This window comes from Neovison vison, chromosome 11 (genome assembly GCF_020171115.1).
Source record: "Neovison vison isolate M4711 chromosome 11, ASM_NN_V1, whole genome shotgun sequence".
Taxonomy (NCBI): domain Eukaryota; kingdom Metazoa; phylum Chordata; class Mammalia; order Carnivora; family Mustelidae; genus Neogale; species Neogale vison.
The window spans coordinates 197,673,662-197,700,430 of NC_058101.1; the positions used below are offsets into that span (position 1 = coordinate 197,673,662).

A 26,769-nucleotide genomic window follows, 5' to 3' on the forward strand; every position below is an offset into this window, starting at 1 on the left:
TAGGTCATTTGTACAAGAATATTTGAACCGGGACTCAGAATTGCTCATTCTTGACGGGTGTGCTGAGATCACTTCCCTAGTTCTATTTTGAAGATAAAGTTCCTTTGTTACCTTGGACCATGGTTTGAATTAGGTTAACTTCTCTCTTTTTTTTCTGATTTATATGACGAGGTGATTGCTTAAAGATGGCAATTCTCCGACAGTACCGATCTGGACAAATGGTATCACTCCGTCATCCAAGGCAGAACCTTGGGCTCCATCCAGGACCTTTCCCTCTCTCTCACCACCCACATGTTCAATTAATCACCAAGACCTGCTGATTTAAAAAAAAAAAAAATAAGTTATACTATGTTTCTGGCCTACAGAAAATCTGAGAGTGTAATATAAATGACACCCTGGTACCAACCTTCAGGTTTGTGAAATTGTAGCATTTTGTCACAAATCTATCAACCTTGGGTTTTTGCTTTGTTTTTTAAATAAACAGAACATAACAGACATAGTTGAAACCCCCCAGTGTGTGTCTCTCCAATTTCATTCTACTCTCTTCCTTTCGAGAGGAAACCTCAACCCTGATTGTGCTGTTTTTAATTTCCTCGGTGCTGATACTATTATATATTGGGCTGCATGTCTGAATGTTAATATTTTATATTGTTTGTATCTACCTGCCGTTTGTTTTTCCCATTCAACGTTGTTCTTGAGATCCGTCCAGGAACTAGACATTTAAGTCTACAGTCGTTCCCCCTTCTCTGTGGGCGATACATTCCAGGACCAACCGCAGATAGTTCTGAACTCTAATATATACTGTGTTCTTTCCTATACATACACACCTCTGATGAAGTTTAATTTATAAATTAGGCACAGGAAGAGATTAACAACAGTAACTAACAATGAAATAGAACAGTTATAACAGCATGCTGTAGTAAGAGTTGTGTGAATGTGGTCACAAAATCTCTTACTGTCCTATACCCCTCCTTCTTCCTGTGGTGCTGGGGGACGATCAGATGCCTCCCTGGTGAGAGGCAGCGAGGTGAATGAGGTAGGTGTGACCCAGCTTCAGGCTAGGCTATTACTGACCTTCTGATTCTGTGGCAGAAGCAGGATCATCTGATCCTGACCATGGGTGACCACAGGTAACAAACCATGGAAAGTGGGACTGCCCATGGGGGCTACGGACCCTTGGGGTTCATTCTTTTGAGCAGTCGTGTCGTGTTCTATTAGACGAATGTTGCTGTCACTTATTCATACTGTCACTAGTGGACATTTAGACTGTTTCTAATTTTTTACCATTAGACACTGCTGCAGTAAATGCCCACGTGCCTAGATCCTTGTACAGACAGTGAGAGCTTCTCTGGGGCCTGGTGGAGTACGGCACCGGTGTCCAGACACTCCTGTGGTACAGAACCTTGATTTCTCTTAGCATACTTTTCTGGTCACAGGGTTATAAGCTTCCTCTTTTGGGAGCCACTAAAACAAATCTTTGGATAGTATAGAAAAGCTTTCTTGCCTGTTTCAGTAAGAAGCCTTACGTGTACCATGGCAAGGGGCAGCATCAGTGTGGACGGACCGCTGCTAGTGTGCACGTATTTGCAGTAATCTTCACCCCCAGCTCCCAAACAGAGGACTCCATTGCTTTGTTTTTCTCAAAAGCACTTTTATCTTCCCAAGATGCCCGTTACTGATGACCAGGCTTCTAGTTTCAATTTTGTTTTTTAACTTTTCATTTTGAAAAAATTTTAGACTTACTGAAAAGTTGCACAAACAAGGCAGAGTATTCCCATAAGCCCTTCCCCTACCTTTGCCTGAGGTTAGCATTGTGTGTCTCCAGAGAACAGTTTCCAAAACTAATGTTGGTTCAGAACAATTAAGTGGACGACTTTATCTGCATGTACCAGTTTTCCCTTCCTGTCTCCTTCTGTTCACGGACCCCATCCAGGGTCCTGGGTCATATGGCAGTTGGTTGTCATGTTGCCTCAACTGCCTCTGGTTTGTGACCCATGTCTTGGTCTTCCCTTGTTTTTCATGACCTTGATATTCCTTTTTTTTTTTTTTAAGATTTCATTTATTTATTTGACAGATAGAGATCACAAGTAAGCAGAGAGCCTGGCAGAGAGAGAGAGGAGGAAGCAGGCTCCCTGCTGAGCAGAGAGCCGGATGCGGGACTTGATCCCAGGACTCTGGGAACGTGACCTGAGCTGAAGGCAGAGGCTTTAACCCACTGAGCCACCCAGGCGTCCCATGACCTCGATATTCTTAAGGAGTACTTGATAGTTATCCTGTAGAAAATTCCCCAGTCTGGTTTTGTCTGGTGTTTTGCTCACGATTAGGTTGGGGTTATGGATTTTTGGAAAGAACACCTTGCAGAGCCAAGTGCCTGTCCCATCTTATGAGATGACGGGGGTACATGATGTCCATGTGACATTTTTGGTGATATTAACCTCCATCACCTGTAATGCTGGGTTTGCCAGACTTCTCCCCTGCAAAGTTACTTGTTCCTTTCTCTACTTTGTTCTTTGAAAATGGGTCTCTAGGTCTGGCCTAACCTTGATGGCGAGGGAGTAGGGATCAAGTCCAATCCCTGGAGTGAGGGTATCGACATGTTTTGTTTGGAATTCTTTTGAAAGGAATATTTGTTACTTCTCCCCTATTTATTTGTTTCCTCAACAATTCATTTTACATTATGGACTTCTATATTTCTTTTGTACTCTGGGTTAATATTCCAATATTGCATTGCTTAGTTTATGATGCAGATTGTTCTGGCTTTGGCCACTGGGAGCCCTTTCAGTTTGGCTCCCACACCCCTTTGACACACCCCATCCTTTTGTTCTTCTGATCACTTCCTGACTTTCTTCCACGGAGTCTGGCATCCATCCGTGTATGTTGCCCAGGATAGTCATGTCTCTAGTGTCCTAATGGTGATTTCCTATTTCCTCCCTCACTTCAATCAAGATAAATGAAAGATACTTAGGGGATTTATTATTTTTTTCTTTTACTCAGGCTTTGATTCCTCTTCCTAATTTCAAAAATTGAATGTTTTCCCCCCAGACATGGGACTCTAAAGAGACCTGGACTTGAATTTCCGTTCTGATGCTTCGGGCTCTTTGGCATTAGGCTTCCCTGAGCCTTGCATTTCCTTTGTATCACAGAGGCACATGGAAAGTACCAAGATGCCCTTCAACAGACAAATGATAAAGAAGATATGGTTCATATATACAATGGAGTTTTACACCTCCATCAGAAAGGATGAATACCCAACTTTTGTATCAACATGGATGGGACTGGAAGAGATTATGCTGAGTGAAATAAGTCAAGCAGAGAGTCAATTATACGGTTTCACTTACATGTGGAGCATAAGGAATAACACGGAGGACATTTGGGAGATGGAGAGAAGTAAACTGGGGGAGATCGGAGGGGGAGACGAACCATGAGAGACTGTGGACTCTGAGAAACAAACTTGAGGGTTTTGGAGGGGAGAGGGAGTGCGGGGTTGGGTGAGCCCAGTGGTGGGTATTATGGAGGGCATGGATTGCGTGAAGCAGCGGGTGTGGTGCATAAACAATGAATTTTGGAACACTGAAAAAAAATTAAATTAAGAAAACAAAACAAAAATACCCACCTTATAAAGTTCTCAGAAGGTCCAAATGAAGCTCCCCGCCCCCATGGCCTCCAGAGACTATTTGCTAACATGCAAACTGGGACAATGATGTGACCGTGCTCAGCTTTGTCCGCTGCTATGTGGCATTATCTACAGTGTTTCCTGAGCCTGGCTTTGACCAGAATCAAATGAGGAACTTGAGAAGCCACATTGGCTCAATCTTCCTGACTGGGATCGTGGTGGGGTGGGTTCAGCCCTTACCTGTACTCTGGACAGGTGAGCCCCGTGGAGTTCCACCACAGTACGTGTGAGTCTGGGGCCAGGTCCGAAGGCGAACAGGGTTTGCTGACGACCGGAAAGAAAGGATCCCTGCCTCCGACCTGGAAACGCGTGAGATGATGGACGACTCAGGCTAATGGTTTCTAGATACTCCACTTTGTATTCGTGTGATCCTGCTTAGTCAGCTGCCTTTTAAAGAGAGAGTCTGTTCTTGGGAGACCTTTTTCATTTAAAAAGTGCACAAAGATTACTTTTCTGGCGGGAACAAATAGAATGATTCTCATATGGACTTTTTCTAATACTACCTTGGACCCCGTTTTAGTGTTCACTCTCATACTTGCCCGAGTACTCACCCACTCGCTCTCTTTGATTCATTACACACATATGTATTACGAGATGATTACCCCAGTAAGGCTAGTAACACCCCCATCACCCTACATAATCACTGTTCGGGCTTTTGTGTGTGTGGTAGAACAATGAAGATCTACTCTCTCAACAACTTTCAAGGATAGCATTAATTGTGGTCATCATACTGTACGTTGTTAGATCCTAGAACTTACTCATCTCGTAACTGGGAGTTTGTTCTCAGTATCTCCCCATTTCCCCTACCCTACAGCCCCTAGCAACCAACCACCATTCTACTCTCTGTTTCTATGATTTTTTTTTTTTTAGACTCCACACACAAGTGAGAACATAGAGTTATCTTTCTCTGTCTGACTTGTTTTGCTTAGCAAAATGCCTTCAGGGTCCATCCATATCATTGCAAATGGCAGAATTTCCTTCTTTCTCGTGGCTAAATAATATCCTCTTATATATGTATATATACCCTGTCTTCTTTCTGGTTTCACTCATCAATGGACATGCAGGTTGTTTCCATTTATTGCTATTGTGAATAATACTACAGTAAACTTGGGGGTGCAGCTAGCTCTTTAGAGTAGGGATTTTTATTTCCTTCTCCATATCGTCACCAACACTTGTTATTTTTCATCTTTCTGAGGCTAGCCATCCTGAGAGGTGTGAGTTGATAGCTCACTGTGGTTTTGATTTGCATTTCCCTGATGATGAGCAACACTGAGAATCTTTTTATGTACCTGTTGGCCATCTATCTGGATATCTTCTTTGGAAAAAATGTCTATTCAGGTCCTTAGCTAGACCGGAAAGCTTCTATCGCTTTTCAGAGGAGAACACTGAAGCATGGAAAGGCAACTTCTCAGAATCACACAATTGCATAATGCCAGAAGCCAGACCATGGAATCCTGTCTTCTTTCTACAAGCCTTGATTTCTTTTCTGCCATGTCACCTTCTTTTCCATGGAGGCGAGGCTCAAAAGTGCTGACACATGTGGGTGGCACACTCTGGAGAGCTCATGCATGACACTAGCAAGACCTGGAACAGAACAACTTTCAACACAAAGATGGTTCCAGATTTGGGAGGAAATTTTCCATTTTTCTGCATTGTCCGGGTTAAACTACTGTGGCAAATGACCTTGCAGCATTGTCTACCTTTGAAAAACAAGTAGCAGGAAGTACTCATTCTTAAGTGTTAGGTGTTGATAACCATATCCAAACAAGATCCTCCAGAGAACAAACACAGACTTTGGACCATAAGACTTTGGGCAGTTAATATTAACCACATTCTCTGACCTACTGCCTTTTAGCTTTTATTTCCAATGTTTTCCAGGCCAGAAGGTAAAAGATTAGGGGGCATCTTAGTGTAGGCAATGCTGGGATTTGTTTTGAATTCTATTCCATATGTTTCTTTCTTTTCTTGTGTGTTGGTATGTATACCAAAGGGGCTTATTTCCAATAACTTATTGACCTAAAACTTTAGAGTATGATCTAAATGTGATCATAAAACAGTAAGATCATGTAAAACAAGATAAGCCATATCAGCAGTGCCCTCCCCAGATACGTCACAATCACTGTCAGTGGAGGCTTGAGAGCGTCTGCGGACCTGTGGATTCTCAGGGAGCTGCATTTTGGGTCGTGCCCCCCGATAGCGGCAGAGGAAAGTGGAGACCCCAGTGTATACGCATCCTTAAAATTCAGAGACCTTTCCCCAAGGGAGCTCAGGCCGCCCTTCCTTCCCCAAACGGTGAGAACCACCTCCTTCTGCAGATGAGTTCAGACACCGGCAACTTGAAAAACAGAACAATAAACACTGTATACAGATCCATAGGAAAAAAAAAAAAAGTGGCTGAGACCTAGACAATACGTTTTTTAAATGTGATGGTAACAGAGACACCGGTGGAAAGTTCAGAAATGGGGCCCACCTGTTTTTATCATCTCTTGTTTATATCCTGAATGAAGAGGTTCGTGTTACTAAATTGTAAGCGAAAAAGTCAGAGAGTTCAGATTGGGCAGAGACGCAGGATGGCAGCAAATTAAAAGATTGTCCTTTCCCTTGACCCCAGCCCTTGGTTAGCCCAACTGCAAAGTTAGCGTGGACTTCCGTCATCTTCTAAATTTCTACCTCTCTGTGGTTGCCTGTATTTCTGGAACGCTCATCCAAAATAATAAGGTCACCCTGTCTCCCCTGGTGTCGATTCTGGGTTGTTTGGGGACCTGGCTTCTCTGAAGGACTTGGTCTCCGGACTTTCTAGTAAAGGGTGAGCATAGATGTTTTTAAAAGGGGGTGCTGTACCTTTAAATTCTGAAAGTGAACTTGGCTCAGGAAGGCCAGCAGTCAAGGTCCAGCCCCTAGAAGAGAGAATAGCTACAGATTCTCCATCCTCAGTCTTTGCAAGGGGACGGCTGTGCCAGCCGGGCGGGCGGGCGGACAGGCTCCTGGCAGCATGGCCATGAAGCTCAGGGCCCTCCTGCTGGTCCTCGCGCTCAGCCTGGCGCAGCCAGCCGCGGCCGGCCGGAAGCTCCTGGTGTTTCTGCTGGATGGTTTTCGCTCTGACTACATCAGTGATGAGGCCCTGGAGTCCTTGCCTGGCTTCAAAGAGATTGTGAGCCGGGGAGTAAAAGTGGATTACTTGACCCCCGACTTTCCCAGTCTGTCTTACCCCAATTACTACACCCTAATGACTGGTGAGTACTGTGTCCTCTTCTGGGAGGCGTGGGGGTGGTGGCCAGAGTCCCAACAGGGGACAATGAGCTCCTGGCATCGAAGTCTGATTTAAATGTTCAGGTTTCCCTAGCCCTTTGGGCCGCCAAAGTTCTTGGCTGAGACTTTTTTTTTTTTTTCCACAGTTGTGTTGTTCTCCAAAAGTTATCCCAAGGACCTGTTTTGGTGTGGAGAACACGTGACATAAATAGATGATTTTAGAAGTAGTTATTTGTTTCACCAATAAAACTTCTAGTCAACTCTGTACTTTCTAAGTTCAAGCTAAAAAGGCATGTGTGTTGGTACCAAATTCCTTCTGTCCCTTTGCTCTGCAGTCATCTGTCATCCTGGAGGTGTTTTCGCTTGTTTATCAATGTGCTGGATGATGAAAATTACATACAGGATTCCTGGATTGTGTGGAGAAAATGTGTAGGTCATTCCCTGAAGAACTACTGAGCAATGCCATTTGTCCCTCTTTTGCTTTCTTGGGCCAAGTAAAATGACATGGAGAAGAAAAAAAAAAATCGTTTCATGGTTTGGATTCCCATCTTTAACTTTTAGTTACAAAACAAAACAAAACCCTAGCCAACCCCAGAGCACGGTTGGGTTTGGGAAGCTGATTTTTTGCCTAAAAATGATCTTCACCAGGGATTTCCAGAATGCCAAATGTGATTGTACAAACTCAGTCCTCTATCTGTACAATAGATAGAGGGCTATCTGTGCATATTTTCTGCTCTCACAGTGGGATTCCCAGCCTCTGGTTTGTTTTTTAGTTAACCTTTGTTAGGGCCAGCAAGAGGCTTTCAGAAAGAATTTAGCAAACTGTCCAGGGAGGCTGTTAAGAATGCGCTGTTAGTGCTGCTTACACAGGACTTTGCTACGTGCTCTGAGCATAAGGAAAACTCTATAAATTATATTAATGGGAAGAGGAGGAGACCTCTTGGATCTCATTATGGATCTCCACACCGAGGCAAACCCGAAGGAGTCTAGAAAGACAAATTGATACTTCTGACTTCATGCGTAGGTAGTGGATGCATCTGTACATAAAAATGCCATAAAATTTAGGGGGGAAGATACTTTGGAGAATTAGGAATGAAAGCATAGGGAGTAAAAAAATCCAGACAGCACCCAGGCAAGGAATTTATTTGCTTGTTTTTTAATTTCCCCCAACAGACAAACAACCAGCCTCAGTAAGATAAAGAGAATGAACAAAAGTCCTCTCGTCCCCACTTGGCATGCTTCTGCCCTTGCAGGGAGCCGGTTCGCAGGCTGCTGGGCCACACATTGTGTGTCACAGCCTGACTCCAGTTCTGTCCCGGCAGTTTCACACACGCAGACCACCCCCACCCCGGTTGTCTCGCAGAGTCTTGCTGGGAGACCCAATTCATAAAGAGCCACGTGCAGTTTTCTCCAGGCCAGTGGAGAATGAACAAAATCCATTTTAGAGAGCCAGGCTCCAGCGAGGAGAAGGGGACTGTGACAGCCTGCACAGCAAAACCAAGCCGGTGGCCTGGCCTTTTGTTCGTCAGACCCACATTCCTGATATTGGCACAACGAATGATTGGCACAAAATGCCAGTCACGCGGGGACATACCTTCTTCTCAGACTAGGGTTTTTTTCACTTGTCTCCTTGTGACAGAGAGCCCTTTCCGTGATGGGACAGGCAGAGCCCATGAGTGTCTGGCAATGAGCTCACCTTCACTGTCAGACCGAGGCTAGCCTGAGCTCCATACATGTTCTGCCTGAATATTTTTAGGTGGTAAGAAGTAGTATTTGAAAGCCTTACTTACACTTTTATAGAAGCAATATTTTTAAAAATATTTATTTATTTATTTGAGAGAGGGAGAGAACACGAGTGGGAGGTGCAGAGGGAGAAGGACAGAGAGTCTCACACAGACTCCATACTGAGCGCAGAGCCCCCCGTGGGACTCGATCTCATGACCCTGAGATCACTACCTGCGCTGAAACCAAGAGTTGGATGCCTAAGGGACTGTGCCACCCAGACACCCCATGGAACCAGTATGGTACACAGAACGTGTCTAACAAGGCTCACGTTCACGCACATGTGTCTATGGGTTTGTCTCGTACCTACCGAGTGAGCATATGGCCTAGAGCAAGCTTGGGGGCCGGGAGCACCAGGCCACAAAGCTGGTTTTATCTCCACTGCCCTGGAACTGACTCGGGGCTATGTCGAGACAATTCCTCCCAATGGCCATGCTGAGTTTTCCACCTGATGTTGAAAAATTCCCGTTTTCATTTAAGGAAGAATATATCCATTGGGAATTGTACTTAAACATATGGTTTGAGCATTTGAGCATTTTATGAATCGACAAAAGGAGCATGCTGGATCCTTTGGTACTAAAAGTTATACTGTTATAAGGTTCATCAGAATTCCTAAGAGAGATGATGATCTCACTTCATTACATGAATTACTGCCCACAAGACATAAAGCCTTTGGTGTTCTTACTTTGCATAATGAGGAATATTAGGCTATTGGTCTTGGAGCTGGAAATACTTGGTTGGAGTCTTCCCGGGGTCAGGATGGTGCCGGACAACTTCGGGCAGCCCAATGCACTGCCCTGAGCCTGTTCCCTCAGCTTCCAGATCCTAGGTCAGGCTAGGACCTCAGGCACTGCCAGATGTAGACATGAAAATAAGCAGTACATAGGGAATTAAAAAAAAAAATTAGGACTGGCAACTCTTGGGAGGCCTAAATATGAGAAATGAAGCAAATGTCTGACGCCCTAGAGAGGAGAATTTTTTGGGAAGCCACATGGATGGTGATGGGGAATGAACAGTAACGGGATGCATAAGGAACCTGGGAAATTGTCTAGCCTCGTCACTGACACGAACCCACTGTGGCTGATTTTTTTTCTCTGTCAAAATACATATTGGCAGCAGGACCAATGTGAACAAAATTCTAATAGTGATCAAGAAGATCCATCAAACGATTGATTGCCGGGGATACACGGGATCTTAAAACAGGGCCTTTCATCCGGGGAGCCCACCATCAAGTTGAGGAGGACAAACACATTGGGTACCTACTAATATTCTAAGATGAATGAAAAGGGCTGAATTGTTTCCCTCCAAAATTTATGTATTGAAGTCCCAACCCCTAGTATCTCTGAATGTAGTATATACAGTAATGACTGTAAAGATACAGTCTTCAGAGAGTGAGTAAGGTGTAGCAAGGCTGTTAGAGAGGACCCAATCCAATCTGACTGATATTCTTTCAGAAGAGGAAGAGACACCAAGAATAAATGTACTCAGAGAAAAGGCCCCGCGAGGACATAGTGATCAGGCGCCATCTGCAAGCCAAGGAGAGAGGCCTCACCAGAAATGAAATCTGCTGGCACCTTGACCTTGGATTTCCAGCCTCCAGCACTGCTGTTTGGCTGCCCAGTATTTTGTTATGCAGCTCTAGCAAACGAATACACAGATAGCCTGAGGGTCCTTTCCTCATATGCTGCAGGAGATCAGAAGGAGGAGAGTGTTCTTCCAGTGGTGGTGGCAGGTGAAGCATTTTGAAGGAGGTGGGCTGTGAGCCGGAGGCAAGAGCCCAGCGCATGGCCCACACAGGTGTAGATCTTCCTCTGTGCATCAGCTCTCTTTCTGAAGAGCTGTGTGGACCAGCCTTTTTTCAGTTAAAACACAGTTGCAGTGTAAACACAACCACTGCTCTGCTTTCTGTTTTGTTTTTAATTTTAAAAATATATATATTGATTTGAGAGAAAGAGAGAGAGAGAGTGTGTGTGTGTGTGGCGGATATACGGGGGGGGGGGACGGAGAAAGAAGCAGACTTCCCACTGAGTAGAGAACCTGACATGGGACTCGTCCCTGGACCCTGGGATCATGACCTGAGCCAAAGGCAGACACTTAACCAATGGAGCCCCCCAGGTGCCCCTGCTTTCTGTTTTGATCTCTCTTACTGTAGATCTCGTTGTAAAGTTATTCTCTCTCTGAGGTTAATTCACAGTTAAGTAAAGTTTAACATAAAAATCCATGGAAGAAAAGCAATGATGTGTTCAATCCAAATCATGGGTAAGAGAAAATGGTGGATATTTTTGAGGAAGTATAACTTAGTATCATTTTATCAAGGCGGATGGCAATGTTTGTTTGTAATTCTTGAATGCTTCTGATTAAGCATTTGCAGAAAGTGGTCTAGAAATGTCCTGAGTAGCAGGGAAGCTGGTCTAGAATTTCATCTTTACTGAAGATAATCTACAAGGAGACAAGCATATGCTGAGATTAGCTTGTTCGGCAATTTGCCATTATCAGTTCAACATTTAAAAACTTGTAAATAAAATACAGGGAGGTTGGGTACCTCACTCCAGACACCAAGCAATGTCAGTAACAGGACGAACAATAGAGGGCAGGTGCCAGAGGTCAGGTTCTTACCAGCAATTAGCAGGACTCTGACCCCCGTCCTGGAGTGCCGAGGAGGTCACGTGTCAGACCTGGGACCTGGGGACAGAAGTCTCCTCAAGACCAGTCCAGGAGACAATTAGAGCCTGAGTAAAGGTGCTTCATTGATCTACTGGAATCCAAGGAAACCAAGGATGTTAACCATTAGAATTAATATTTGTGCCAACGTCTTTCCTGTTGCACTCCTAGAAATTACATGGACACAAATTCTTCCCAGTTACCAAGGATGCAATATCATGGAGTAAGATATTGCAGGGTAAGCTACGCTTTTCCCTGCTTTTGCGAAAATAGCTGATTTAAATGAAAACCGGCTGTCACTTGAACCAACCGAAATCACTATAGAAAGTACTTGAGAAATCACGTTTTGAAAACAGCCTGCCTCCTCAGTCTTCTGGAGAACTCAGGTTTTACCTGATGGACTGCCCACAGACCCCTACATCCCCACAGCACTAGCAGTGTGGACGTGGCCTCCAGGGCACCCTCCTTCCCCCAAGCTCAGCATCTGCTCAGGGACATTCATCCCAGCACGTTAGCGTCCCTTGATTTAGACGCCTCCTTGAATACACAATATCCAGTATGCCCTCTCCTTCTCCTCTCTTTCTCTCTTGCACAAAACCCAGTTCCACTTTTTGTTTTCACCAAAGACCTCATATGGTCAAATGTCAATCCTCAAGCTTCTATTTCCGGCCCAGCAGCAGCGCTGGGCTGGACCCTGCTGCTCCTTCCCGATAGCCCTCTCAGTTTCCTCGGATTGTACCGACTGCTCGCTCCTTGGTCCCTTCCTTACCTCACTCTCCCTCACAGCCCAAGAGGGTTGTCCTTTCCAGGTGCATGGCCAAGTCTGTACTCCTCTTACCTCCAGCCCTAGAGTCCACACCCTCTATTGCCAGAACTGCCCAACAGCCCCTGTTCCCTCCAACCCCCTGCCCACCCTTCTGTGCATCTCCACAGACAACCGGAGTAGTCCTTTTACAGCATGAATCCGACCACGTCGCTCCTCCATTCAGACCCTCCAACAGATCCTGCTTTCACTCCAAGTAGAATCCAAAGTTCTTTGAGAACTGGCCCCATACGGCCATCCCGTTCCTTTCCCAGCTCATGCCTGACCCTCTTCCCCTTGCTTCTCGCCTGTTCCAGGCAGGTGGCCACCTCTGGAATGCTTTCCCCCAGAAAGACTCAAGGTTTACGCCCCTTCTTTTTTCAGATTTCTTTCCTGAAGTCACTGCAGTGATCTGCCTTCCCCACTCACTACCTGAGGAGCCCACGTGACTCCATCATTCTCTCTCTCTCTCTCTCTCTCTCTCTCCTTATTCTTCATCTCCGCACTGTGGACTATTTATTCTGCCTTCTTTAAATAAAATGTGTTATCATGAAACAGTATTATAATAATGATTAAAACTTTCAGAGTTTCAAGGAACTTGTCAGTTATTATTTTGGTTCTAGATAACTCCTCAACTAAAAAGAAGGGAAAAACCTGAAATTATGCTCTGCTCTATGGAAGCAATTAACAGCCATTTAGGAGAACTAATTACTAGCTATGTCTAATAGTCTCATATATCTCAAAACATGTCATCGATTTTGTTTTAAATTTTGACTATAAGGTTGGAGGCAATAAGAGGGTTGAAAGGAAAGTCACCCATGAGGAGGGGACTGTGCCAAAGTAGGAGATCAAAGGCATGGGGCATTGGGAGGAGATTTAACTAGGAAACTAGTCATCAGCATAGCCCAAGCGAGAACCTGATTCTCACCAAGATTGCTGAAGCCAAGAAAGCAGAGGCAACATTAAAACTCGAGCAAGGCCAATGGCTCAGAACCACCTGAACATCCGTGAGAGGACAATGAAGGATAAGTTTCGTGTGGTCCTGGCTGTCGGACCCTGGGTCGGATCTGGCAACTTGAAGGGCTGGAAGGGCCATCCTTATGTTCTGAGCCTCCATCCCAGATTGTTTAAGTGGCCGAGGTGGGAACCCAGGCATCATGACAGGCTCTGTAGACATTTGGAAACACGAGATCGCATTGGGGGCTGAATCGCGTCCTCCGACCCTGCAGATTTATATCTGGTGGGGCCTAACCCAATATGATTAATGTCCTTGAAAGAAGGGATTAGGACACAGGTGGGCACAGAGGGAAGGCCATGTGAAGACACGGGAAGAAGGTGGCCATCTACAGGCCAACGAGAGGGGCGTTAGAAGAGTCCAGTTGTGATGACATCTTGCTACCAGATGTCTAGCCCCCGGAATTGTGAAGCAGAAATTCTTGTGTAAGCTGCCTGGCATGGTACGCTATGTCAGCTCTTGGAAACAAACATAGTCAGGAGGGTGATTCAAGTCTGCCAACGGAAGAGTGAGGTGTTTTTAGACAGACCTCCTCTGTCCCCCATATTCTGAGAGTTTCTAGGGGTTCCCACCTCAGAATTGAGTTAGTCATGGTGCATTGATTTCCTAGGGCTGCTGTAACATGATGCACTGATTTCCAACATGCTGGGAGGCTTGAAACACCAGGAATTTATTCCTTCACGGTTTTGGAGGCTGGTGATCAGAAATCAAGGTGTTAGCAGACCCATGCTCTCTGGAAGACTGTAGCAGAGGATCTCTCCCATGCTTTTCTCTTAGTTTCTGGTGTTGCCAGCAATCCTTGGTCTTCCCTGGCCTGTCGATGCACTGACGTCTCACTCTAGCCTCCGTTGTCTCCTGGTGTTCTCCCTTTGTATCTCCGTGTCTCTTCTCTTCTTATAAGGACACCAGCTTCACTGGATTAGGGTCCATCCTAATGAATTCATTTTACTTGACTATATCTGCAAACACTCAACAGGTACTATGGGATAGAACCTCCACATGTTTTTGGGGAGCACAGTCAGCCCCTTACACATGGTAGAGTGGAAAGAGCTATGAATTTGCTGCAGAAGACCTGATTTCATCTATTCTGTCACCTCTTAACTTCCAGAATTTGAACAAGTTCTTGCAAGTTTGAATATTATCTGTCATTAGAATGGAGAAAGGAAAACTTACCCACCAGGCTTGTGAGACCCTTCATGTAAAGCCACCATTATAAAAACTGTACTATTACACCCTTTATCACTAAGATTAGGCAAAATTGTGTTGTAGTAACAAGCTGTATCAGAGGCTTATAACCATGATTTATCTCTCACTCATGTATGGACTTTAAGGATTAACTCTGCCCCATTTCCTCTTCATTTTGAGATCTAGGCTGAAAAAGGAACTTCTGTATGGGATGAGCTATTCACGTGGCTAAGGGACAAAGGGAACCTGGCAGAATGACGTGGTAATGCTTAGAACCTTTGCTCCAAGTAGCACAAATCACATCTACTCATTCCATTGGGCAAAGCAAATTATATGGCCAAGCTTGATGCCAGTAGGTCATAGTGGGGACAGGAACTGTCTTGAACATTAATGCAGCATATCACGCACACTGAACGGGCACTAGCCGCATTTGATAAGAAGCTTGTGGGTCTTCGTGAGAAGGAATGGCGTGTACGTGTCTGCAAGGCAGGCGGAGAAGTATTCTTGGGAGTTATTCTGGGCTTGGACGTTTCCATTTAGTTCCATCTAGAACTAAACACTGAAAGATGAGTGGAAAGATTTTTAGCAGGAGATGTGTTTGGGGCCAGATCTTAAGAAAAAAAAAAGAAAGAAAGAAAGAAAGAAAGAAAGAAAGAAAGAAAAATCTGTGAAATCTGCCAATGTGAGAGTCACAGCACATGCAAGCCAGAGAAGCAGAACAAGGCAGGTGAAAGGGCGCTAAACCCATTCACCACTTGAGTGTGGGCTGAAGGGCTGGAGGGGTAAATTTGGGGAAAAAAAAGAAAAGACGTGCAGTTGGTGGAAGGCTTTGAAAGCTGCAGTGAAAACAGCCCAGTAGGTTCCTCCTTTCTTCCTCCTCCACTTGAAACGTTTAAGCCTCTATTCTTCATGATGGTCTGTACGTGAGGGGTTGAGTTTGAGGAGCAGCTTGAAGGCAGCCCCCACGGAGGCCCACTCGGCACTGAGAGGGTAGGAGGAAGTACGAGGAAGGGAGCAGGAATGGATTTGAGGACCCGGAGGTCCTCAGAGCTCGGGGCTCCTGTGAGCAGAGACCAGAGACGGGGAAGCTTGGAGACCCATCTCTTTGGGGAAGTAGATTTTTTTTTTTAAAGATTTAATTTATTTATTTGACAGAGATCACAAATAGGCAGAGAGACCCACAGAGAGAGAGGAAGGGAAGCAGGCTCCCCGCTGAGCAGAGAGCCTGGCGCGGGGCTCAATCCCAGGACCTGAGATCATGACCCGAGCCGAAGGCAGAGGCTTTAACCCACTGAGCCACCTAGGCACCCGGGGGAAGTAGATTTTATCAGAATAGATTTCAAGTTGAAGTAGGAGAGTCATCTGAATTGGCCCTTTAGGGGATCAGAGAGAGTGTCTTAAAGGACAGTTCCAGAAACATGCAGAATAACAAAGGCGGAAAATGCTGCAGTGGATCCCAATGGGCCCCCAGTGAATGGACTTCTTTTCTCTCTGGGTGTTTCTTACAGACACACAGTTAAATCTCTCTTCCCGTCTGCCTGAGCTCGGTCTGCATTTTGTCATTTACCTCCCAGGGACACCGAGCCGCATCTTTCTTACGGGTCCTGGTCACGCGGCCTCAAGAAGCAGGCTGGCTGGGTCAAGTACAGGGCCACAGAAGTGTGAAGGGCAGGACCCGGCTCAGGCTCAGAGAAAAAAATGTGTTCCTGGAATGTACAAAAATAATCTTTCCCGGTGTGTCATTATTTAAGCTCCCATCAGCAGACTTCTCTACACCAAAGTGCCACTTTTCAAGAAGTCTGTTTCTCTTGGCTTCCATGGTAATGAGAGGGCGTTCTTGTTATATGGCATTCAGCTGCTGGAACCTGATCCTTGAAGAAGGGAACGGTTTCGGGCTGTGGGTAAAGCTTAAAAATGTGGTGAAAGCTTTTGATTATAATAACAGCAAACCCTTTTCCAGAAGGTTCTCCGGCACGGTCCTCTAACCATGGCTGCTCTCCCCTCCCCCGTCCCGTCCCCCAGTGTTGATTGATAGGACCGTATTCCTCTTGCCAAGGCTTCTGGGAGTTTGGTTGAAGCACGCTGCTCTCAGTACCTGCTTCATCATGAACGATATGCCAGAAATGGGTTAAAGGACATTTAAAATCATTTTGGAGGGAGCCTGAGTCAGCGTGCTAATAACATTTATTTCAGAGACATTTTAAACAACACATACTCAAGTTTCAGAGTCCCCTCGCATGAATAGCGCCATTGTGTCCACCGTCTCCCAGGCAAGGACCCGGGGCAGGTCTGGGGCTCCTCTGGCTCCCGTGTGTAGCATTTGGCTCTTGTCGGATACTGCGCTCAGTCATAACCTGGTCCTACCTTCTGCCATTTCCTTCCCAGGGAGAAAGGGTCCGGCAGACAGGTCAGGGAACCACGTGGAGCCGTCTCATTTGGGCAAAGGGCTGCTCAGGCTGGGATCATGAACAGACTTGTAGTCGGGGTTACTGGGGATATTTTACCCCTCGATGAAGTCACGGCCCCTGGCTGCCTGCCTCGAAAAGCTTCGGTGGTCACCAGGTGTGCCGCAGGAGGATGAGTGGGGTCGCCGTGCACTTGTCTGCAGCACAGGGTCCTGGCCTGGGTGCTGGGGTCCTGGTCCCTGCCCAGTCCCCTGGGGATGAGCAGCCTTGTGTGTTCATGCCACGTTGTCCAACCCCTGATGCGAAGCAGGTCGGGAAGCGCTGGCGGAGCAGAGAGGGCGCAGGAGGGAGGGCAGGGTGCCAGGTTTGGCTCCTGACTCTGCCAGGACTGCTGGGCATCAGATAAGTCTTGTCATCTTCCCACCCCTGAGTTCCCACGGCTTTAAGATGAGATACCACCTGACACCAGTTAAAGTGGCCAAAATTAGCCAGACAGGAAACAACGTGTGTTGGAGAGGATGTGGAGAAAGGGGAACCCTCTTCCACTGGTGGTGGGAATGCAAGTTGGTGCAGCCACTTTGGAGAACAGTGGGGAGATTCCTCAAGAAATTAAAAATAGAGCTTCCCTATGACCCTGCAATTGCACTACTGGGTATTCACCCCAAAGACACAGATGTCGTGAAAAGAAGGGCCATCTGTACCCCAATGTTTATAGCAGCAATGGCCACGGTCGCCAAACTGTGGAAAGAACCAAGATGCCCTTCAAAGGACAAATGGATAAGGAAGATGTGGTCCATATACACTATGGAGTATTATGCCTCCATCAGAAAGGACGAATACCCAACTTTTGTATCAGCATGGACGGGACTGGAAGACATTATGCTGAGTGAAATAAGTCAAGCAGAGAGAGTCAATTATCATATGGTTTCACTTATTTGTGGAGCATAACAAATAGCATGGAGGACATGGGGAGTTAGAGAGGAGAAGGGAGTTGAGGGAAATTGGAAGGGGAGGTGAACCATGAGAGACTATGGACTCTGAAAAACCATCTGAGGGTTTTGAAGGGGCAGGGGTGGGAGGTCAGGGTACCAGATGGTGGGTATTACAGAGGGCATGGATTGCATGGAGCACTGGGTGTGGTGCAAAAACAATGAATACTGTTATGTTGAAAAGAAATTAAAAAAAAAAAAAGAAAAGAAAAAGAAAAAGATAGAAGGCCTGGGAACGAGCCGTGGGGTTAACTGTGCACTTACTGAGTGCCAGTTACATGCTGGGAATGTTCTAAGTGCCCTGTTCTAGGTGCTGGGAATGGTCATGAGGCTAAAATGGAGATTCTCCAGGACCACGGTGGGGCGGAGGGAGAGGGTGATCGGATGGGGCTCTCAGTGATGTTCTGCCTCCTTCTGTTAGGGTCACAGCGAGTCCCCTTTGACCTCTCTTATGCATTTAAAGGAAGTAGTCTGTGGTTCACCCCACTGGCTGCTGATGGCCCCGGACAAGGATGCCGGTCTGAGGGGAGGGTGAGAGGCAGTGGATGGAGGTGCCCCCTTCTAGTGATGTAGGAGTCAGCCACCCCTAGAGTTTGCCTGAGGGATCCCTGGGCCTTGGGTATTCTTCCGGATTCTGCACACAAGCCAAATAATTGAGCCCAGTGCCTCTGTGGCTGTCTAGTTCTCCCTGAAAAATATCTATACGTATAAGGATTTGACTTCCTCGGGTGGTCTTGAGGAAACGTTCTGCTCTAATGGTTGAAGGCAAAAACCTTAAACAAACATAGGTGTTTGGGAGAAAACCTCCAATATTGGGCTTCTAGTCATTCATTCCCTGGCAGATACAGCCCCAGCCTCAAACATGCTCCCCACCTGCGCCAGCCCCTGCCCCTGTGGAGGGTACAGGGAATGGAAGCCTATTAAAGGGTTGTCCCACAGGTTCACCCTTTCCGGGCTTTGGTGTGAGCTCCCTTTCCAGGCTTTGGGTGTGCTCTGCGGAGCAATTTCCTGCAATTTCCTGCAATTGCAATTGCAATTGCAGGAAACACCCTGACCTGCAGAGACACCCCGCCAAGAGTCCATCAAAGAGGGCAATGTGAGGCCAGGCCATGTCAGGCCACGAGGACCCCTCAGAGCAGTCACCAGCGTCTACACTCCTGAAAAATGTCCCCAAACCCCTCTCCCTGAGCTGTTCCCAACTGCCAGGCCATGTACTCTGTGTGAGTGGTCAGTTATTTTTTAGAATTTTCACACATGTTCTCCCGGTCTCCGGTCAGAAACACTGTCTCCCACCCTCCGCCTGGCCGGGCCCCACCAGGAGGCAGGAGACACAAGCAACCTCTGCTGGAAGACACCCCCATTCAAGGTCACTGGGGCCCTGGCAAGGATTTTTGCCAAGTGGAGGCAAAACCGACCCTTAAAAATAGACAAGAAACTAGAGCCACGGTTCCCTCTTGTAGGTATGTGAGGGACAAAGAGAGAAGGGCGATGTCTTATTGCCCGTCTTTTGAACAATATGATTTCTCTACTCAAAATATTAAATTAAAAATATATCCATAGCCGGGGGCGCCTGGGTGGCTCAGTGGGTTAAACCTCTGCCTTCGGCTCAGGCCATGATCTCAGGGTCCTGGGATCGAGCCCCGCATCGGGCTCTCTGCTCAGCGGGGAGCCTGCTTCCTCCTCTCTCTCTGCCTGCCTCTCTGCCTACTTGTGATCTCTGTCTGTCAAAAAAATAAATAAAAATCTTTAAAAATATATATATATATGGACTCTGAAAAACAATCTGAGGGGTTTGAAGTGGCAGGGGGGTGGGAGGTTGGGGTACCAGGTGGTGGGTATTATAGAGGGCACGGATTGCATGGAGCACTGGGTGTGGTGAAAAAATAATGAATACGGTTTATCTGAAAATAAATTAATTAAAAATATATATATATCCATATCCAGTGGAATGTGTTCATCTCTATTTGAGTAAGTAGACGTTTTAATTTAGCATTAATAAGGACCCCTGTTTTCCTTCAGGCTGCTCTAACAAAGAACCATAGGTTATACAGCTTACAAACAACAGAAATTTACTTTTTGCAGTTCTGGGGGCTTGAAGTCTCTGATCAGCATGTCAGCGGGTCTGGTTCTGGCGAGGATTCTTGCAACTCTTCTGGGTTGCAAATGGCCCTGTTCTCATCGTGTACCCACCTGGCAGAAGGAGGGTGAGAGAGTTCTCTGAGGTCCCTTTTATAAGGGCACTAATCTCATTCATGAGGGTTCCATCCCCATGACCTAAGCACCACCGAAAGGCCCAGCCTCTTAATAACATCACGTTGGAAATTGGACTTCAGTGTATAACTTTGGACATTTGGTCCATTGCACTGCCCTTGTGACTTAAAGAAATATATTCACACTGAAAGAGTTTTTAAAAAGATGCCCTCCAGCCTAGTGGGCATAAAGCACTGTTCTGTGGTTTGCTTTGGTCTTCTCAGTCTATACCGCAGGCTTTCCAGCAACAACCAGCCAGGGCTCAGGAGATCATGGTGAAGGCCACTCCCATCACCCTTCCCTTCATGGAACACTGTCACCTCAGGGGAGCTGCCACTGCCCCGCGAGAAGCAGGACTGAAGACAATCTCTCAGGCCCAACCTTGTTCCTACCCTCTGAAGGCTCTTCTATTCCCTAGGTGGGTCCTTCCAACTACCCCTGCGGACAAAACCAGTCTGCACAGCAATCCGTCCTGCTTTTGGTCTACGCCTGCTCATGGGGAAGGGAGTGTTAGTTGTCTGTGTCTGGGTCCGGGGCTTGCTCAGAAGAGCCATTGTTTGTCAGACCTTGCTGGTTCAACTAGTAATAGGACTTCTGTCCGACCCCTGGGGGAAAGCCTTATGTCATCTATCTTTTTTGTAGACTCTATAGAATTTTGTTGCTGAACATTCCCTACTAAGGTTCCTCCACTCTTTAACAAACCACTGGTGCATTCATATATCTGTGTCGATCTCACTGGGTTCTGGAGTCCTTCTGGGCGTATTTCATAGGCTTCTCAGTCCCCCCCTTCACGTTCACACCGAATGTGCTTCTCCTCCTCCGGGGCTCGTAGCAACACCGTCGCTGCTTTTAGCCCGTCATCCTGGACTCCCCAGCAGGCAGGGCTGTCCTCCCTTGTGCTGGGCTCTGTGGGTGGATCCGATTCCATGTTCCCCTTCCGACTCCCAGTCCAGCCCCTTCCCCTGCAGGTTAGCCAGCTGGCCTCGTCCCAAACCATGGCACCCCTCCCTGTACAGTCAGAGTCCATTTTAGCATGCATTCGTCAGTGTAAAATAGAACATTATAACTATGGGAATGAGCTTGGGAATATGTAACAAAACCCACTATATCCCAATCCAGAACTTCCCCCAGAGGCATTCAGAATCACACAATGTGAAATGCTGGTGCATTTGTTTGTCTCATTGTGCAGAACAGGAGACCGAGGCCTAAGATTCAGACCCAGCGGCTAGGTAAGGGCAGAGCCTCACCAAGCACAGGGCTCCGCGGCTGGCCGACTGGGGTCTGGCGTCCCTCGAATGCACAGGGACAGAAGCCCAGGCGTCCTTTGTGACCCTGCCTGCCTGTTTGTCCGGTGGGTTGCTCTGCTGGGCTCTCAGCTCTGCGGCAGACCCACCCCTCTTTCAGAGCGGGGCTTCCCTGCCTGGGCGGCTCTTGCTTCTTCCCTCACCCTTATTAACCTCTCCCAGGATGTATAAGCTGAAATGGAATGAGAGTCAAAGTAGCTTTCCGTGAGATTTCCTCCAAGATCTGATCAAGGAGGAGGTAGAACTACCTAGAAGACGAGGCTGGTGTTTGGACACGGCTGAGCCATCCTCCCTACTTCCCGGTGCCACGGACGGTCACTGAAGGCTGGCTGCTATCCTTTAAGCTTCTTAAAAACCTCCCCCAAGTTCTGATGGAACAGATAAGAAGATCCCGTTCCAGAGAATTTACTCTCAGACTGTGTCTGCATGTATTTCAACATCTAGCTAAAAACTAAAATAATCAGATGGGGAAAAAAATGACTTTATTGACCAAATCCCAGCCATCTGTTTGTTCCTTTGAAATGAGTAGCCAGCTGTGTGGGTGTCTCGAAAATTCACCTCAGGAGGTTCCCCTCAGTGGACATCAGATTCGTCCCTACCATTTAGGGTCCTGTTGGCCAGTTGTGAAATCCCTACTAGAATGGAATTCTGGAGAATGATGTCTTCACCTCTCCCTTGTCACCTCACTAATTTTGTTGGAGGCCTCTCTGGGAACTCTCAGTCCTTTCCTTTGCTGATGCTACTTACTGCTTGTGGAAGGATTCTGCTCCCGTCCTCCCTGGAACCCCCAAGCCTCCGCTCCAGCCCACGTGCCAGCTTCCCTCCACCTGTCCCTCTCCTGCAAGTCCAAATAAGATGTATTTCCCGTAAAGGGCCTTGACCCACAGATAGGGACCTTTCAGAGCTGGGTGGTGCTTCGAGTTTGCTAACTCCTTTACCGCTTACTGTCTGAACCACAGAATTTGCTAACTGCGACAACATATAATGTGGCCGTATACACATACAGTACCCTCATGCGTGAATCCTCTGTATGCGAGAATATAGCAAACATTTACTCTCCTAAATAAGTCGCTAGTCTAGGGATGACCAGGACATAGCTTCTGTCTTGGGTGAACTTGGAATTAAGCAACTAAATATGTGTTGAAATAAATAGAATCACAGGACAGAATAGAATAGGCACAGGGGACACAGAGACCCTTTCTGAGAGTGCGTGGGGAAGAGGAAAGTCTTGCTGAGGTGCTGATATTTAAATAAAGCCGAAGGATTTGGACTTGGTTGAGACTTGGAGGAAGGGCCTTAAGGGTGGCTGGTCTTACGCAAGTCAAGGGACAGAGGCCGGAATGATGAGGACTGTGTGGAGAGCGGGACTGGGCTTTGAGACGCCTACTGTGACATTTCTGAGCATTGCGGGTCTGTGGGAGGCCATCCAGGTCGGCAGTGAGAGCTCGCCTGGGAGTCAGGTCCTCAGAGGCAGAATGAACCTGGAGTCAAGGAGATGCTGGGCTCTGTGGAGAGGGAATGGCCAAGACAGGTTGGATGTGGAGGTTCAGAGAAAAAAAAAAGTCTCAGTATCAGACAAGAACTGAAGCTCGTCTTTTGGTAATGTTAATGAATTGATCTGTATGTAAAGTGGATCCAAGTTCACAATCTCGAATGCGTAAGAAACAGTGCGTGTCTTTATTATAGTCTTAAAAAAAAATCATCTATGCAAGTGACGAATCAGTAAATTCTCCTCCTGAAAACAATATTACACTGTATGTTAACTAAGTCGAATTTAAATAAAAATATGAAAAAAATTAAAAGAAAAAATAGAAATTTACAATTTAACCCCAAATAAGTTGGCCTCCTATGTCTGACCACCCTCCCCAAATCCAAATCTGTGAGTGAACCTGAAAACATGCTGAGTCAAATTAGCCCTACAGAAAAGGAAAAATATTAGCGGATTCCCCTTATGTGAAGTACCCAGGGTAGTCAGATTCATAGACGCGGCAAGTACAATGGTGGTAACTGCAGGCTGGGAGGAATGGGAAGTTAGTGTTTAACAGGAGAGAGTTTCGGTTTGGAATAAGGAAAGTTCTGGAAGTGGATGATGGAGATATTGCACAATAGCATGAATGCACTTAATGCTACTGAACTGCACACTGAAAAATGGTGTTAAAATGATGATTTTTATATTACATGTATTTTGCCACAACTAAAAAAAAAAAAAATCCTAAATCTGACTCTGACTCCCATCCCATTGAGCTCAGTGGAAATTCAGTCTCAGTCAGTGCTGGGTGGGTAGTGGGGTGACTTTTCTTCCACATCTAGGGTAATGCAAAGGTCCTGGGTCATATATAGTCCGAAGGCATTGAGGACAGCAGCCCTTGTCATTGGTCCATGTCAATCCATGTGGCTCCAGAAACCAGGCTCTGCTGCTCTGAGCTGCTCTGATCACTGAAGCCTTGACTCCAGCCTCCCCTGTTGTGTCTCTCAAATGTCAATCCTCTCCATGGAGTTCCGCCACCGAGCAGTGCATCATTTTCTGCTCTCACTGGACCAGCAAATCCTTCTTAGCTCTCCCTGGTCTGGAGGAAAAATTTCCACCAGGATGAGTTTCACGATTGTGTGACCTATACCGTCACAATGGGCCCCATGCTTATAGGGACCCTGCACGTGCTTTCATGCTCTGCTGTAACCACTTTGAAATTCTTACTAATTCATGAACAAGGGATCCCACATGGTTCTGTTTTTTTTTTTTAATAAATTTTTTTATTTTTTATAAATATATATTTTTATCCCCACCACATGGTTCTGTTGCACTAGGTCCTGGCAATTACGTAGTCCACCCCGCCTTTTTTTCTTCCTTGCTTCCCTCAAAGGCAAATAAGCCTTCCTTATATTCTCCCCTGCAGAGATGTGTTCACAGTATGTTCAAATGAGCTCCTTTGAGATGATAAAGTGTCCCGGGGGAAAGAATGTGTCCAGCAGGCAGTATCAGCTGTTGTTCCAGAAACATAGACCACTCCAAAGACAAAAGGAGCTGGGTGCCCTCTTGAAACACAATGGAAGGAAATATCTAAAAAGAGAACAAGCTAGTTCATATTTCAGTAAAATATCTCACTGCAGTAACAAAAATATAAATCAGTTTTACATTTAGAACTGATTTTATGTTTATTTATAATTGTTTATATGAAATCATTTATATTCTCATACCTTGGGTACTTGCAAGCTATCTGGGTGGTGATTTCTTTACCAGTCATGATGGTTTAGGGATGAAGATTTCAGAGTCATCCTCAGAGAGGTAGGAAATTATATGAGTAGATGAGATCCCCTTGGGAAGATTATAGCAAGAGAAGAAAAAGAGGTCGGGAGGAAACCTTGAGGGACCTTGCTTACTTTAGGGAGCGTGATATAGAAGGAGAAAGAAGAAATACAGACCCATCACAGACCATTGTAGCAAAGACCCAAAATGAAAATCAGCAGGAGTCAAACAGGGTCAAAGGAATCAAGGAAAAAGATTTTTCAACAGGAGACAGAATTATCATACAGAAGAATTAAAGAAAAGAAGAAACAGTAAGTCATTAGATTAGGGGGCTTGCACGTAGCAGCAGGGATTGGAGACCAGTAGGGAGATGGAAAGGAGGGACAATGCTTTGTAGATGAATTCTGTATTTGGAGGATTCGGGGGCTGGTGTTTGTCTGTCGATATGCTGGTTTATGGGTCTATATAGTTGTGATCTCCACTGATCTTTTAAAATTATTATTACAATTTTATTGAGGTATACTTTACATGCCATAAAATCCAACCATTTATAGTGTAGAATTCAATGATTTTTAGTATATTTACAGAGGTATGCAGCTATCATCACAATAAAATTTTAGACTGTTTCCATCACCTCTCAACAAAACCTTGTACCCTGTATTTGCTCCTCATTCCTACTTCTAGCAACTACATTAGGCAACCACTAATCTACCTTCTTTCTCTAAAGGTTAGCTTTTTCTGGACATTTTATATAAATTGAACCATAGGATATGTGTTTTTTGGGGGATCTGGCTTCTTTCACTCTTCATAGTGGTTTTGGGGTTCATCCATGTCCTATCAGTCGATCATTTTTTTCCACTGGCAAGGAGTCGCCATTACACAGACAGACCACATTGCGTTTGTCCGTCCACCAGCTGATGAACATTTGGGTTGTTTCCAGTCTTCGACTGTTGCGAATAATGCTGCTACAAACGTTCGTGTACAGAGTGTTTGTCTAGACGTATGTTGTCATTTCTTCTGCATAGGTACTTTGGAGTAGGATTGCTGAGTCATGTGGTAATTTTATGTTTAACATTTTGAGAAACTGACAGACTGGCTCTCAAAATGGCTGCCTGACTTCACGTTCCCACGGGTGATGTATGAGGGGTCCCATTTCCCTATATCCTCAATAACACTTGCCATTGTCTTTTATCATTATCGCCATTCTAGTGGGTGAGAAGTGGTATCTCACTGTGGTTTTGAGTTGCATTTCCCTAATAATTAGTGATGCTTGACATAACACACTGAGTGGCTATTTTATAACTTCTTGGGAGGAATGTCTATTCAAATTATATTACCCATTGTTAAAAACAGGGTTATCTGTTTCTATTATTAGTCATAGGAATTTTTCATACATTTTGGATATACTTCTCTTAGAGGAAATATGATTTGCAAATATTTTTCTTTTAGGAGTCAGGCTGTTTTTCACCTTCCTAATGGCATGGCCTCAAGTGTAAAAGCATTTAATGAAGTCTATTCATTGATTTTTTTTTTTCCTTTATCACTTGTACTTTTCATGTCATATGTAAGAAATAGCTGCTTAAGCCAATGTCATGAAGATTTACCCCTGTGTTTTCTTTTAAGAGTTTTGTACTTTTAGCTCTTACATTTAGGTTTGTGATCCATTTTGAGTTAATTTTCGTGTGTCGTGTGAGGCAGTAACCCAGCACCATTTGTCAAAAAGAGTATTTATTTCCTACTGAATTTTCTTGACACTTTTGTTGAAAAGCAACTGACCATAAATGTTAGAGTTTATTCCTGGGCTCTCCATTTTATTCCATATGTCCCTCCTTATGCCAGGACCATACTGCTGTGATTACTTAGTTTTGTAGTAAGTTTTGAAATCAGGATGTAATTCCAGCCCTCCCCGCCTAGCCTTTGTGCTTGTTTTTAAAGATTGTTTTGGCTATTCTCAGTCACTTGTATTGCCCAGTGAGTTTTAGGATAAGCTTATCAACCTCTGGGGGAAAAAAAAAAAAGAAACCCAGCTAGGATTTTGATAGGGATTGTACTGAATCTAGAACAATTTAGAAAACGTCACCACCTCAGCAACATGATGTCTTTTGATCTGTAAACATGGGATGGGTTTCCGTTTACTCACGTTCTAAACCTTTTTAGTCATGTTTGATAGTTTTCCGTGCATAAGTCTTGCACTTCTTTTGCAAGATATT

The 26,769-nt window shown here is 45.6% G+C and overlaps 1 protein-coding gene across 1 annotated transcript in view; it reads left to right on the plus strand.

Annotated features, from left to right (window-relative positions):
* Window positions 1-6,604: 6,604 nt before the first annotated feature.
* The window catches only part of ENPP6 (ectonucleotide pyrophosphatase/phosphodiesterase 6), a 111,022-nt gene continuing 90,857 nt past the window's right edge, over window positions 6,605-26,769 (plus strand). Inside the window, exon 1 of the mRNA XM_044225638.1 lies at window positions 6,605-6,906. Coding sequence (XP_044081573.1) covers window positions 6,666-6,906 — 241 coding nt within the window. The 5' untranslated portion in view covers window positions 6,605-6,665. The remainder of the gene's footprint in view (window positions 6,907-26,769) is intronic.